We start from the raw sequence: 14,822 nt of genomic DNA, 5'->3' as shown, positions 1-14,822 counted from the left end.
GAAGCATCTAAGAAAAAAGAATAATACAGAAGGAAAATTAGGCACATAGAAAAACAAAAGGTGATAATCAACTCAAGGAAAAACCAAAAGCTGTACCACAAAGGAAATTTTATCCCAGCACAGCTAGCCCTGCAGCAAATGGGATTTAAATAATCATAGTGATATAAACGCTGATTACTGATTTATCCAAAATCATGACACCACTATCCGGAAGGAGGGGGGAGAGGAATTGGGAGGGGTATAAGTTACATCTTCATCCATCATAAAAGGAAGCCGCCTGGACTTGAAGTCTAAATTATTATCAATAAATAGCAATACGATTTAATATGTAAAAGTAACTTCTAAATCTTTCAGTCCTGAGTTTTTAACCAAGAATATACGTCTCTTTGAAAATTTTTCCTTAGTTTATTGACAGAATTTTTTATAAAAAGAAACCAACAGAAGGGAGCCCACTGCATCATGAAATCCCAAGTCTTCATTCCTTTTTCTTGCTTCTTTGTTTTCAAAGATGCTGCTCAGCGTGCTCTGCTCTTCATTTTCTCTCTTGTCCGTTTTCCAGGTCTCTTCTACAGAAAGAGAAACACCACATGTGGTCACACAGCAGCATGGCCTTCTGCCCAGGGTCAGGATGCACAGGGAAAGAAAGGGAGTAGTGGGTGTGGGTGGGAGAGAAGGCAGATCCAGCCCCTCACTGGATCCCTGGCTCACTTACATTTGACCCTTTCTTTCCAGGCCTCTTGAGGCCCTTGCCATGAGCTGTCTTGGCCCGGAAGCTGGATACATCATCGTAGCTCTCACGAGTGTTCCACTTGGAGCCTTTCTTCTTTCCACCATAACCAAACTTCTGGTTTTTATAGCGTCTTTTGGCACTGGGCCTGGAAAAGCAGCAGTCTTACAGCTCACCTGCCAGCAATGTAAATCCTGACGGGTCTTATGCCCCAACAAGAGCCCCAGTTTCTTGTCTTTATGCAAAGCCCCTTAGATGCCACTGTACCCAGAATCTCATCCTTAACCCTACATTCCTACTCTACAAGCTCCCCAGGCAAGCTCGTCTATTTAGGGTTTTAACTACTACAGCAGGAAAACCAACAAAGCAAGAACCAGGAAAGGACCCACATCTATCTGTGGCTCACCACTGACCTTTGGAAAGCATTCTATTTTAACTAAATCTTGCTGAACTTATCCTCAGTTGTTTCTAGTCCTCTCAACTTATTACATGCAGTTAACATTTAAATGTAATAAATTTTAAAACTGGTCACTCTACGGGAATCTCAGATTCAGCACGTCACCTCGCTTCCTAGACTGGCTTCACTTCCAGGATGTGTGCCTGACTTGAGGCTGGTGGTGCCACCATCTGCTCAGCCACCCAGGCTAGAAACCTGGGAGTCAGCCTTGGCTCTTCCTTCTTTCACTCTCTACACCCAACCCAATTACTGAATCCTGCTAATTTAACCCCGTGAATATTTCTTCATTTTCTCTTCGCTACCCCCATTACCACTTTCAGGTCATTATCACTGCTCTCTGAACTTTCATAATAGCCCCCTAATCAATTTCCCTGCCTCCCTCAAGTCCATCATATACACAAGGACCACTGTAATCTTTTAAAAGCATGAATATGACCTGCTCATTATTTCCAGTAAAGCCCATCAGTGTCTCCCAAGCCTACTGGATAAAGCCCAAGCTTCTCAACCGGGCAAACAAGCACGCGTGTGACTCGGCCCAGGGCCCCTCTAGCTACATCTCACCCTTCTTGCCTCACACTGAATTCCCGGTGATACCAAATGTTTGCTGTTCCTCACACAAATCTGCTGTTCTCATCTCTATGCTTTTGCTCATTCGTGTTCTTCCTTCCTCCGCAAACCTCCGTCTCTCCTAGTCTCCTGGTTAATTCTTACTCATCCTTCAGACTCAGCTGAAGCGGGACCCTCTTCCAGGAAGCCATCCCTGGACCATGTCAGATATTTCCAAAATGTGTTTCCATGCTACTCCCCAAATGCCTCTATCATAGCATTTACTATGTCACACAGAAATTATCATTTCCCCAGACCTGGTGTCCAGGAATCCCTTTTAATCTTCATACTACTATGAGGCACAGATGAGGAAATTAACATCTAGATAGGTAAAGTAACTTGCTCAAAGCTCCCCTCCCAATGAAGGGCAGAGTCTGGATCTGACCCCCAGGTATGTGCTCTTAACCATCACACTGTGAGACGGAAACCAAGTTTTACTGAGTATTCACTCAAAATATGCCAAATCCGTAAACCACCTCACTTTAGTCTTCAAAGGCTAAAAGGACTATCCCACGGTCCTGTAAGTCTTGGCCACAGGCAGCAGCAGCTACAGTCTCTCAACTCTGAGGCCGCTCCTTGTGGAGGTCCCTGCTGTACTTGGGAGCTGCTGGCCCTGGACCCATCACAAAACAAAACAAAACAAAAACACTCCATACCCCTTCTTCATCTGCTGGCCTTTAGCTCCTTCCTTCTTGCCACGGGCCACAGGTTTCTGATCTCCCTCAAGGAAATCCAGTTTATCCGAGAAACCTGGGAGGAAAGAAGTACTTTGATCAGTGCCATCGCGTTTTAAAAGCTTAAAGTTCAAAAGAAGGGTGTTACTTACTGAATTGATTTTAAGAGGCACATCTTGCTCCCCACACCATCCCAAACCTCAGCTCCAACAGTTCCCAACCAATCAAGGCTCCAGGGGACTCTGTGTTAGAACTGACCCTAAGGGACCCAGTACTGCTGCTCCCTCCATGCTCAGGAGGGAGATATACTGACCTTTCTGGTATTTCTTAATAGCATTCATCATATGCGCTTTCTCCCGCTGCCTCTTCTGAAGAACCTCTGTTTGGACCTGGGGACATGGACACAGGACTGTTATACCCATTCCAGACCATCACGGCCAGTGTCTACACTCTCTCAGGAACAACACTGTGATAATACCACCACTGCCGGACTATGTGCCAAAACTATGCTAAGGCTCTAAGTATATTCTCAGTTTATCTTCTCAACAACCCAGGGAAGTAGAAATTCTCAACACCACCAAAAGTGAAGCACAGAGAGGTTAAGTAACTGGCCTGAGTCACAAAGCGAGAAAGTGCAGAGCTGAGATTCACACCCAGGCAGTCTGCACTCTTACCCCATTACACAATCCTGCCTACAAAACGGTAGCAAATCACGTTTAGGTCTACATCCCATGGTCCCCATTCATTACACTTGGGCAGATTAAATATCTAACCTACTGTTACTAGGCATGAAAGTACCAACTGAAAAAAACAATCCCCCCAAAAAACAAAAAAGAAAAAAAGCTTTAAGGACAAAAGGAGATGCTTACATGGTAAGGCAGGCTTCCTCAGTCTCAACACTACTGACAGTTTGGATGGGATAATTCTTTGTTGCGGGGTGGACAGCATGTCCTGGGCATTGTAGGATGTTGAGTGGCATTCCTGCCCTCTACCCACTAGATGCCAGTAGCACACGCCTCACCAAGATATGACAACCAAAAATGTCTCCAGACACTGCCAAATGTTCCCTGGTATGCAAAATTATCCCAGCTGAGAACCACTGTGCTGAGGTTTCCTCAAATTAGAAACATGGAGCTAACAGGCCCAACTGAATTCTTTGCTTTTGATAAATCGTGTTAAACCAACTGCCCATGTCTTTGAGTTGATCTCAGCCATCGACCACCAGATCAATCCAATAAGTCGACGGCTGCCCTTCTGCAGAGGACAGGATGCTAATCTACTTTTACTCTGCTGGGGATTCAAATGTGGCCTGCAGCTCAGCACCCCAGATCACAAGTGTTTATGTCCAAAATGTTGACAAAGGCTTAACACCCATGCTGATCCTCCTTAGACTCATTTCTTCCCATAACCCTAACTTTAATTCCTATAATCTTCTTTCTTGTATGACCATGAAATAAAGAAGAAAACCAAGAAAACTTCCATGGTATGCCTGCTCTGGTTTTACATTAGAACTCAGGTATTCATAGTTTTCAAACACACAGGTGCCATTTCTTCTCTCAGATGGGATGACAATCAATAATACGATTCCCTTGAGGACTTTACAACCATTTAGGCCAATGATTCTCAAACCAGGATGCATGTCAGAATCATCTCTTTTGGGGGAAGGGAAGAAAATATACACAGATTCCCAGAGATTTTGAAGCCTAGAAAGCTGGTTTGAAAAATTCCCCCAGGTGGTTCTGCTGTGAGGTCAGGTTTGGAAATCACTGATGTGGACCCAACTCTTCACTGTACCGACGTGCAGAATGGAGCCCAGAGAGGTGACGGACTCACCGGCAGTTACCACACTACTTCTGGTGACACAGTGGTGTCAGGAAAGACTGCTCAAGGAAAGACAGCACACACCCCACTGTGAGACAATAAACACACGAGCAAACACACACAGAGCATGGAACCAAATCAGACCATGGCAATCTGGCCTGACAAACACACCCGGTCAGCCCACTCCAGCAACTTCCTTCTCACCTTCTTTCCGTATTTTCTCAATGCTCTCAGTTGCTTGGCCTTTTCCGACTTCTCCATGGCCACCTGTTTAGCCTGTAGCTTCTGTCGAATCTGAAACACAAAATGTTGTCAGCTTATGTTATTTGAATCTGAACGACCAGTACTTAGGGGGCACTGGAGCAGGAAACAGATAGTCCCAGTTCCGCAAACTGTGGAACTCAAAGGAACCTTGTAAATCATCTAGTCCAAAGCCTGTGTTTTACACATAAGGACAATAAGGCCCAAAGACTGAGCACTTTGTCCAAGATATCAAAAGTAACAGCGGTGGAGCTCGAACTGGAAAGTGGCCTTCCCACTCTGAGGGTGCCGTCTGTTCCATTATACAGAACTGTCTGCTTATAGCTTTGCCAGGAAAAACTAACTTCCCTCCATCCCTACTGTCTGCAAACTGAGGTTAAACCAGCATGCAGCCTCAGTTCCCTTCTCCAATATACCACACACACATCAAAAATTCAAACAGATGTCAGGTACCTAACCTCTTCCGTCAAACATACACATTTCAGTTAAAGGAGGAGCAGGTGTCAATGTGAATGTACAGAGATGTGTCTGGGCTCATCTCTAGATTAGCTTCCCTGCGTGCCACCGAGACAAGAAGTCCCAAAAATCCAGCTTGAGACCCAAGGGAACTATTTAAATATATCTTCGATTAGATTTTGACAATTCTCTTCTGCCCAAAGTTAACTGAGGACCAAATTCTACCTAACTCTAAATTACACTACATCTGAGGCATATATTAATCCCTCATTTTACAAAAGAGAAAGCTGAGGCCCAGAGAAAAGAAACTATCTACAGGTTATAGCCCAGACCCCTGGCAATGGTGGGATAAGAACTGTTTCTTCTACACACCATGCCATGACCATGCCAGTTAGGAAATGCAAAAGGCCATCTTTACCTCGGGGACCACACTTCTTACAGTACTTGTCCTCTCCTTGATTGTTTAAATTAGGAAAAAGTCATCCTTCTATTTATCTAATTGGTGATGACTGGCCTAAGTGTGAAGTAGACAATCGAGATAATAATTGTCCTGTGACAACTAGTTACCTATTATTGGGCTCAGGCTTTTTTAAAACATTATGGGAGATAAGCCAGCTGAATACACTTAAGGATGAAGCCTCTACTTTCCAGAGAAAACCTTGTTTCTTACCTTCTGCATCTGCTGGTCAGACTTGGCCATCTCTGCAAAATAATCATCGGGCCTCTTGGTAGGGACTTTGAGCTGACGGAGGCGGGGTAACACCGCAAGCACTGCGGCCTGGGCCTGGCGGTAGCTGAGGATGCAGGACAAGGTGTGAAAAAAGCTCCGGGCGCAAGGACTTACACTCCTTCTCACTGCGTCTCATGAGTTAGCCAAGATCAAAAAGACTCTCAACATCTGACCTCCACCAGCAAGAACAAACACACAAACAAAAACTAATAAAATCTCACTAACTCGGTATCTGGGAGAAATTTAGCTGCAAACTTTTTTTTAAAAGGGGGAGAGCATTGCTAACAAATTAGTAATTTAAAAAAATGACCACTCTAAAAGTACCCATTAACTTACAAACTAATACCAATTATTAATTCTTGCGTAGTCACTTTAAAAAGTTCATGTAAGAACCTCCCAAGTAAATGCTTGTTGCAATAACTGAATGCACAAAAAAACCTTAAAACTGCATATTTCAAAACAAACAATTTTCAATTGCGACTGCTGGACCAAGGGGCTCTTCTCAACCAGGGAAAATCTCCTAGATCTTTTTAGTCAAAAGAAGCCGTTGTCCTTACTCCCGGGCTTATAACTTCAGAAGTGTACTTTCCTCCTCTCCCTACTCTCTAGCACAGGGACCCACAACTTCTCCCACATTTGAAAACGAACATACAAGCTCATCTCTCGCTGGAAGTCATCTTCTGGATCAACAGCTTTCTGATCCTTGCTCTGAGATGTTGACTGAGGTTTACTGATTTCCGGCACCGGACCCAGGGTCACATCAAGCCTTTCAACCCATTCCAGATCCCGCTTGAATTCAGCCAAACACTGCTTCAGGCCATTCTAGGAAATTCAAACACCGCGCTCACGAGAAGGGAATAGGCCCACGGACAAAGTGCTAACCCCCAATACTCGGACAGGTAACTGTCTTGGCAACGCACAGGCTGCGTCTTTCCCGGGAGAAGAACTCAGGTCTCCTAAGCACAACAGAGCCTGATGCGCATCCCACGGCTGAGTACCCCCGACCCGGCGCCCCGCTCACCACGTCGTTCACTGCCTTCTTCGGCCCCTCAAGCACCACGTTGAGGCCTGGCTTCAGGAGCCCTCGGGAAAACGCATCCTGCAACTGCAGAACACAACCGGCGGTCAGCACCGGGCTGTAAGGAGCCCTCTCCGGCGCCCGGCCCGCGAGCTCAGCTGACACTGACCTCTCTGTCTGTGACAACAGAATCATCAGAATCCGAGTCCGAACCCGAGAGCGGCGGCGTGTCCATCTCGCGGCGCGCACGTCCGACACCTACCCGAGGGAGCGGGATGGCCCGAGGCCCGCGGGGCTGGAAAAGGGCGCCTCTCGCCGCCGCGACCTGCCTTCAGCTCCCCAATCTCCCGCTTCGGCTCCACGTGGACTCGAACTGCCCCAGTTGCAGCGCCTCAACCCGGCTGCTGAACTTTCCGATGGGAACTTCCGCTTCCGGCCGCGGAACCACACTTCCGGTTTGTAGTTGCTATAGGAACCGCTCCGGCGTTTGAAAGTGCCGGGGCGGCTTGGGATCGTAGTTGTAGTGCCGCAGGGTACGTGCGTGGTCTGGAGACACGGAGAGAAGAGGCGAAAGGTGGGAGGGAGTACCTGGGGGTCGTCCGGAAGGGCAGGAAGCCGCGAGGGAGCGAAGGAAAGGAGAGGAGCGAGAACGGGAGAGATAGGGTGTCGCGGGCTCAGGGGCGTGTCATGGGGGCGGGGCGGTTGCTCCGGCTGCGGGGTCAGGGGCGTGTCCTGGGGGGCGGGGTACTCCGGGGCGGGGGTCAGGGGGCGTGTCCTGGGGGCGGGGCGGCTGGTCCGGGGGCGGGGTCAGGGGCGTGTCCTGGGGCGGGGCGATGGGCTTCACTCTCGCCAGCCGCGCTCCGTTTTCAGCAGAACACTTTGACCGTGGACCATGTCGACCGTGGTAGCTCAGTCGCTGCATGTTTTTGGTCTTCGATCCCACGTGGCCAATAATGTCTTCTTCTTCGATGAACAGATCATTATATTTCCTTCAGGAAATCACTGTGTGAAATACAATGTGGATCAGAAGTGGCAAAGATTCATTCCAGGTAAAACCCTTTCCATCCAGATGTACATTAACAGTATGTGCCAGATATAATCCCATAATCCCAACACGACAATTGAAAGAAAAATTTTTTGGCCAACTTGAGTATGTGTATAGTTTTATAAATATAGAAGAAATACATGTCTACTTGCATTATTTAACATATAGATTAATCAATTACACATACATAGTTAACATGTAAAATAGTGTTAATTTAAAAGTGCTTTTGTTCACTGTGATTTAGTGAAAAGAAATATTTTGAAGAGTGTTTTTTCATGCATCTTCAGTATTGTTGTCTCTGCCATCGCCGGGGCCACTTTTTGAGTTGTCTGACACAGTGTTCCTGAGTACACCACCTTCGTTACAGCACCTTTTGAATTCAAGTTTAATGAAAGACTGGAGATTTTACCCCAAGTCACAAGTAACCATGTGTATAATGTAAATTTTTTTCTTCACACTGGTCCTTTTGATGATATATATGATTTCCACAACTTAATCGCTTATTCTCTTTTTCCACCCTTTGTTGCGTATAGTTTTACCACATATAGGTGTAACCTCATGTAAAATATAGTTTTGTTTTTGCTATATTCTAACTTTATATAAATGGAATCATAGTATATCTATTCTGCGACTTGCTTCTTTTGTTAAACATCATGTTTTTGAGATTACGTGCATCTTGATACATATTACATGCATCTTGATACATATGACATACATTTTATTGCTCAATGGTGTTCCATCCTATGAATCAAATATCCCAAATATATCTATCCGTTCTAGTGTTGATGGACATTTGGGAAACAACAGTTTTTTGCTGTTACAGACCATGCCACTATAAACATTCTTGCATTCATATATGCTTGTCCATGCGTGCAGATTCTCCAGCGCACACAGCCAGGACTCAGATTACTGGGTGATGTGGTAGTACCAATGTACACTCCCACCAGGAGTGTGTGAGAGTTGTTCCCTACTCAAAGATTATTAATAAATTCTCCTATATTATCTCTTTTTTACTTCATACTTTTGCCTTTCACCTTTGCGGCTCTGAGTTAGAATGGTGCTTAGTGCATTAGGGAATAGCAAGGAGGCCAGTGTGGCTGGAGTGGAGTGAATGGAGGAGTGGAGCGCAAGAGGTGAGGCAGAGAAGTGATGGGGAGCAACATCACGTAGGGCTTTGTAGGTCCAAGGCTCTTACTCTGAGTGAAGTGAAACTGGGGGCGGATTCTGAGCAGAGGAACATGATCTGACTTACACTCAACAAGTTCATCCTGGCTTTTGTACAGAGAATGGATTTAAGGAGGGATGAAAGAGGAAGCAGGAGACCAGTTGAGAGACTATTGTGTAATCCAGGTGAGAGAAATGGTGGCTTGGAGCAGGTTGCAGGCAAGAGGAATGGTGAGAAAAGATCAAATCCTGGATGTATTTTGAAAGTGGTGGTGACAGATTTCCTCTTGGACCTGATGTGGGGTGGAAGAGAAAAAGCAGCAGCAGGGTTTTTGGCCTGAGCAACTGGAAGGATGGGATTACTGTTAACTGAGATAGAGGATTTATCCATGAGGCATAGTAGGCACAGAGTCTAGGGCCCATGATACTTTTTGGGACCAAGAAAATGTTTTAATTTTAATGTATTTTAAAATCAGGAAAAAAATGAATATAATAATAAGGACTAAATAATAATGAATCCAGCCTGGATTATATTCCTTTTTATACCAATGCAGACACAAAATATCATTTTCAACATTTTTTAATGGAGGACGGAGCCCATGAAAACAAAAGTACCTGGGGCCCATGAAAATCATAATGCAGCTCTGATTGCATTTCCCAAATAAAGTATTTGCACCGTAATCTTTGCCTCAGGCTCTGCTTTCTAGAGGACCGGGCCTTTCATTCTTATGCTTGTTACCTCATGCTTGCAAGATGACTGTTGTATCTCCAGATATCACCTCTATATTCCATGAAAAGAGGAGTAGAATGCATCCATCCCTGGTTTTCAAGAAAGCACAAGCTTTACAGTAAAGCCAGTCCAGCAGACTTCTGCACTTGTCTCATGGGCGCAATGTCACACAGATCACCTAACTGCAAGGGAGGCTGAGGAATCCAGTAATTAGCATCCCAGCCTCAAAAGTAGACAAGAGTATTGAGTACCAGTTGCTCAGGGCATAAAGGTTCCTATGATCTGACCCTATTCCACCCCTCTAGACCCATCTTTGGTCACCCCTGGCTCACATGCGATGCTCCAGGAATATCCCACTGTTTGCAGTTCTCCCACCGTACTGTACCCTTTGTCACATCCACACCTTTGCTCTTCCTACCACCTGCTGACCCTGCGTCCAACTTTGTCCTCCTTCAGGAATCATTCCCTGACTTCTCCTTCCACCTCCACCTCAGTAAGGTTCTCGTCCTAGTCATTTTCATAATACCCCAGACATAGTTGCACCAAGGGACTGCAAGGATTGACACTTGTCTCCTGTTGCGTCAGCAGTGCCCATCACTGTGCCTGGATCATGTTGGATATTGGTGAAAGCATGATCTACCCTCATTACCCTTTTTACCTCTGTTTGCAGGCTCAGACAAGAGTCAGGGCATGTTGGCGTTGTCCATCAGTCCCAACCGGCGATACCTCGCTGTCTCCGAGACTGTGCAAGAAAAACCTCTCATCACCATTTATGAACTGTCATCCATCCCTTGCCGGAAGCGCAAAATCCTTAATAATTTTGACTTCCCAGTTCAGAAATTTGTTAGCATGGCTTTTTCTCCAGACTCCAAATACCTGTTGACTCAGACATCACCTCCAGAGTCAAACCTTGTCTATTGGCTGTGGGAAAAACAGAAAGTAATGGCCATTGTTAGACCCGACTCTCAGAACAACTCCATCTACCAGGTACTACCCAGCATAATAAGTATTGTGCAAATTATGAAAAAAACAGTAAGAGCTCTCTTTTATTGAATGCTTTCTGTGTTCTGGGAACAGTGCTAATTTCTTAACATGCATTTTTAAATTTAGTCTCACAGCACCCATATATGGTATGCTTAATTGTTATCCCTATTTTACAGATGAGGAAACTGTGCCTCCAAGAGGTTGAGTCACTCACCTGAGATCACAGAGGTGGTGAATAGCAGGGCCAGGAGTCCCTGACTCCAGTGTCTGTCTGTCTTTTCTCTGGCCCAGAACTGCTTTCTGGTCACAGGTCAAGCCCAAAGGTGGACTGTTCAAACTCACTCTCTCTTCCTGGTCCTAACCTCTTCCCAGCAGCATTGCTGGGTGGTGGGAAGATTTTTGGGAATGTAATGTCAATTGGTAGATCTTTAGGAAGCTGTCATTGAAATTACAGTTATGTGGGGAACAGAATTTTCTATTGTGGTTTGAGGGCAAATGAAGAGGACCAATTAGGAGGCTGGTTGACTCTTAGGGAGTGGGTCCCACAGACCCGTTGTCTTGGTGCAGCCAACCTAGTCTAAGGTCTAGCACTCTGTTTTACAAGCTCAAGAACCGAGTTCTGTTCATGTTCAGAGATAATAGCCAGTCAGCTTCTCAGGCATAGACTCAGTTAATCTCCCAAGAGGCTGATGTGTAAACCAGCATGTCACAACTAGAACACTCACATTGTTTATCCAGTGTTATTTCCTCCCTAGTCATAGAGAACTTGGGAGATGAAATTAATAATTAATAATCAGAAGTTGCTTGGTGATCACAGAATCAGACCAAAGGCAGGGAGAGCCAGAAAAGTATTTCATCCAGTCCATGATGAGGCCTGATACAGCATCCCTGTTCAGAGCAGAGAGCGCCTCCTCTCAAATCGATTCAGTAAACACTTATTGGATGCCCACTGTGAACCCAGCACTTGGAATACAGAGATGAAAAAGCCACAGCCCCTCAGGTTGCTCACCTTCTAGTGGGGGTGACAGGTTGACTTCTTGTTCCTGTAGATTGGGATGAGGGTACCGATAAAGAAGCTCAGTTGGTAGGAGACCACGAAACAGTCCCTGACATGAGGTTCCTTCCCCCTGGACAGGACACATAAACCTGCCAGATCTTCATTTTTCTGTGTTTCCAGTTGAGCCTTCATTCCACTTTTTTGGCACAGAGCTTGGCCATTGTTAAGACCCACTCATCTTGCTTTTTGGCCTTTGTAAGGTGACTTTTGTAGGTTTCCTACTTTACGACTAATGAACCCCACAAATATAATGGATATGGATCTGTGCTCTTGTCAAATAGGGTGTCAAAATCGTATGATTTGGTCATGTTTAAAGGATACTCTGAGCTACCTAAAATAAATATTAATTAGTAAAATGAGAAATAATTCCATCAGGATTAGTCTTATAAATCTTTTTCTTTTCTTCTTTCACATTTTACAGGTGAGCTTCAATCCCCAGGATAACACTCAGGTTTGTGTCACTGGAAATGGGATGTTTAAGCTGCTCCGCTTTGCCGAGGGAACCCTGAAGCAAACCAATTTTCAGAGGGGAGAACCCCAGAACTATCTAGCCCATACCTGGGTGTCTGATGACAGGATTATTGTTGGTACTGATACAGGCAAGCTCTTCCTCTTTGAATCTGGAGATCAACGCTGGGAGACAAGCATAATGGTCAAGGAGTCCACCAGCGAGACGAAGAACCTGAACGTGATCCAGGAATCAGAGAGGTGATGGGGCCTCTCCGGGCTGGTGCTCTTGTGAAAGTATTCTCATCGTGCTAAGCATTACACCAAAAACAGCATTCTTTACAAATCACTCACAACCCCTCTACTTTAAAAATCAACTCTTTTCATCTTCTCTCTGCCTTTCTAGTTTTCATCTATATTCAAGCACAAATTTGACAGTTACGACCATAGCCTAGAGATAATTCTTTTTTATACCTAACCTCATTTTATAAGCATTTTAGTATGACTAGTCATCAAAACTACAGATTTTTAAAATGCATTTTCTAGTGGCTGCCTGATTTACTGAATCAATTCAGTAAATGTCCACCGAGCCCTGCAGCGCACAAGGCGTCATGCTGGGTGCCGGGGACTCAGGTCCTCAAGGACTTTGCAGTTCGGTAGGAGGCAGCAGACTAACAAGGAAGTGCCAGGAAATTTAATCTGTACATCGGATAGACGCATATGGGCCAAAGTTGGGGCTCGGGTCAATTTTACCTCTTCTACAACCAATAATATTCATATCTCACATGTATTGGAATGTATGTACTAGACACTGCCTTATGCGCTTTACGTATATCCTCATTTGAGTCTTAATCTATATAGTACCTATTATTATCATGCCTATTTTACAGACAAGGAAAATGAGGCTCAGAGAGGTTAGGTGACTCACCCAAGATCACAGTACTATTAAGTGGTAGGGTCAAACCTACCTATCCTCAAACCCTCAACCACATGGCATACTGTAGATTCTTCCTCAGTAACTTTCAGTACACCCATTTGTCACCATCCCCCACGCCAATGATATCTCCTTTATTGTCATGATTTTGTTAGGAGCTTCCTAATAAATCCCTGTGCCCTCCGGTTTGCTGTGTTCACAATCCTTCAGTGGGTCCAGGGCTCCAAGAATACAGCCCAAACTCCTGGACGTGTCCCACACATCGCGTCTGCTCTAAGCCTTCTTTACATGGGGAGCATCAGCTCTTGCCTCTACCTACCACACATGCCATGTGCACTTTTCTGCTTTGGGGCATGGTCATGTGTAGTTCCCTCTGCCTCCGAACCCTGCTCTGTTCCCCTGGACATATACACGTACCTGACATACTCCTGTTCGTCCTTCAGATCTCAGCTGGGAGCTCTCAGCCTCTGCTCATCTCGGATAGGTACCCCTCCTCTGTAACTGTCCTCACAAAATCCTTGTTACCTGCTGGCTGGCTGCTCCCGTCCTACTCAGCTGCCCCCTAACAGTCCTTGTCACATGCCCCCTAGACTATAAGCTTCTGAGGGCAGGAACTGTGTCAATGTCATTTACCATTGTTTTACAGAGTTGTTAACACAGTATGATACCAATAAATAATAGTTAGATGAATGAATGAATGAATGAAAGAGAGAGAGGAAAGAGGGAGTGAGGGAGGGAGGAAGGAAGGAAGGAAGGAAAGAAATGGGAAGCTGGATTCAAATGTCAGCTTTTCCACTTCCTAATTTTCCAGCCCTTCTTTCTCATCCCTAACAGAATTCATCTCCTTGGGATTGCCTCTGTTAACTTCATATACTATTTCCTTTTTCCAGCTTGATTGAATTTCCAGCAGTCACTTCCCCAGTTCCTTCCTTTGAACAAGTCATGATGACCAGCAGCCACAGCCAGCTGGCCATGCCCCAGGTGTTTGCCATTGCAGCCTATTCAAAGGGATTTGCCTGCTCTGCTGGGCCAGGGAGAGTTCTTCTGTTTGAGAAGATGGAAGAGAAGGATTTTTACCGCGAGAGCAGAGAAATCCGGGTAAGGAGGGGAGGAAGAAGCAAAACTGGGGTCCTACTTGCGTTTGTTCTCCAGCAGCTGAGCACTGACGAGGAGTTTGATGGGCAGGAGAGCAGCTGTAGCGCTGAGCATAAATGGGGACTTGAGCCATTTGTCCTGAGGGAAGTTTTAGTATGGGTTGGACAGAGTTGGGGTTTAGAATTAGGAAGATCTGCATTTGAATTCTGAAGAGAACTTTGGCAAATTCTGTTTTCTTTTTGAAGCTTAGCATTCCCATAAGAATTGTACTATTATAATATATATTGATGTTTAATGTCAAGCATACTACCTGGGACATAGGAAGCCTTCAGTAAATGTTTGTGGAATAAATGATACAAACTGTGATGGAGAGAGATCATGTCTGGTTGGAGAAGAACCAGGAAGGCTTCTGGGTGTTTGATGATAATCTTTGAGGAAGGGTCTTAGAGGATGCATAACATTTGACAGGAAGAGATGGATTAGGAATTCCAGATGGAAGGAACAAATTAAGCAAAGTCACCCTGACAGGGAGCAGGTGGTGTGTTTGGGAGATGTTCCCCAGTCGATAGGGACTAAAGTCACTTAAAGGGAGAAGATTCGAGCTAAGGCTGGTGAA

The 14,822-nt window shown here is 45.3% G+C and overlaps 2 protein-coding genes across 2 annotated transcripts in view; one reads left to right on the top strand and one right to left on the bottom strand.

Moving 5' to 3' along the window:
• Positions 1-385: 385 nt before the first annotated feature.
• EBNA1BP2 (EBNA1 binding protein 2) lies at positions 386-7,459 on the bottom strand. Its single transcript, XM_014867324.3, has 9 exons — positions 6,920-7,459; positions 6,754-6,837; positions 6,385-6,554; positions 5,673-5,796; positions 4,490-4,579; positions 2,778-2,853; positions 2,447-2,540; positions 713-875; positions 386-566 (listed from the first exon to the last, which is right to left on the bottom strand). The coding sequence occupies exons 1-9, from the start codon at positions 6,983-6,985 to the stop codon at positions 516-518; spliced, it is 918 nt and encodes a 305-aa protein (XP_014722810.2). The 5' UTR covers positions 6,986-7,459; the 3' UTR covers positions 386-515.
• The window catches only part of CFAP57 (cilia and flagella associated protein 57), an 82,532-nt gene continuing 74,933 nt past the window's right edge, over positions 7,224-14,822 (top strand). The window contains exons 1-5 of the mRNA XM_044770576.2: positions 7,224-7,324; positions 7,621-7,799; positions 10,360-10,676; positions 12,152-12,438; positions 14,002-14,209. Coding sequence (XP_044626511.1) covers positions 7,643-7,799; positions 10,360-10,676; positions 12,152-12,438; positions 14,002-14,209 — 969 coding nt within the window. The 5' untranslated portion in view covers positions 7,224-7,324; positions 7,621-7,642. The remainder of the gene's footprint in view (positions 7,325-7,620; positions 7,800-10,359; positions 10,677-12,151; positions 12,439-14,001; positions 14,210-14,822) is intronic.

This window comes from Equus asinus, chromosome 5, assembly GCF_041296235.1.
Source record: "Equus asinus isolate D_3611 breed Donkey chromosome 5, EquAss-T2T_v2, whole genome shotgun sequence".
Lineage (NCBI taxonomy): Eukaryota > Metazoa > Chordata > Mammalia > Perissodactyla > Equidae > Equus > Equus asinus.
Note: the sequence above shows the minus strand (reverse complement) of the source record. Positions and strands in the feature narration are given on the sequence as shown.

Excerpts from the sequence above, each read along its gene's own strand:
- EBNA1BP2 (XM_014867324.3), bottom strand. The coding sequence starts at position 6,985 with ATGGACACGCCGCCGCTCTCGGGTTCGGACTCGGATTCTGATGATTCT. Across the intron at positions 2,854-4,489 it reads TGAGAAAATACGGAAAGAAG|GTCCAAACAGAGGTTCTTCA; the intron begins GTGAGAAGGAAG and ends CCATGTCCCCAG. Across the intron at positions 876-2,446 it reads GGCCAGCAGATGAAGAAGGG|GCCCAGTGCCAAAAGACGCT; the intron begins GTATGGAGTGTT and ends CTGCTTTTCCAG.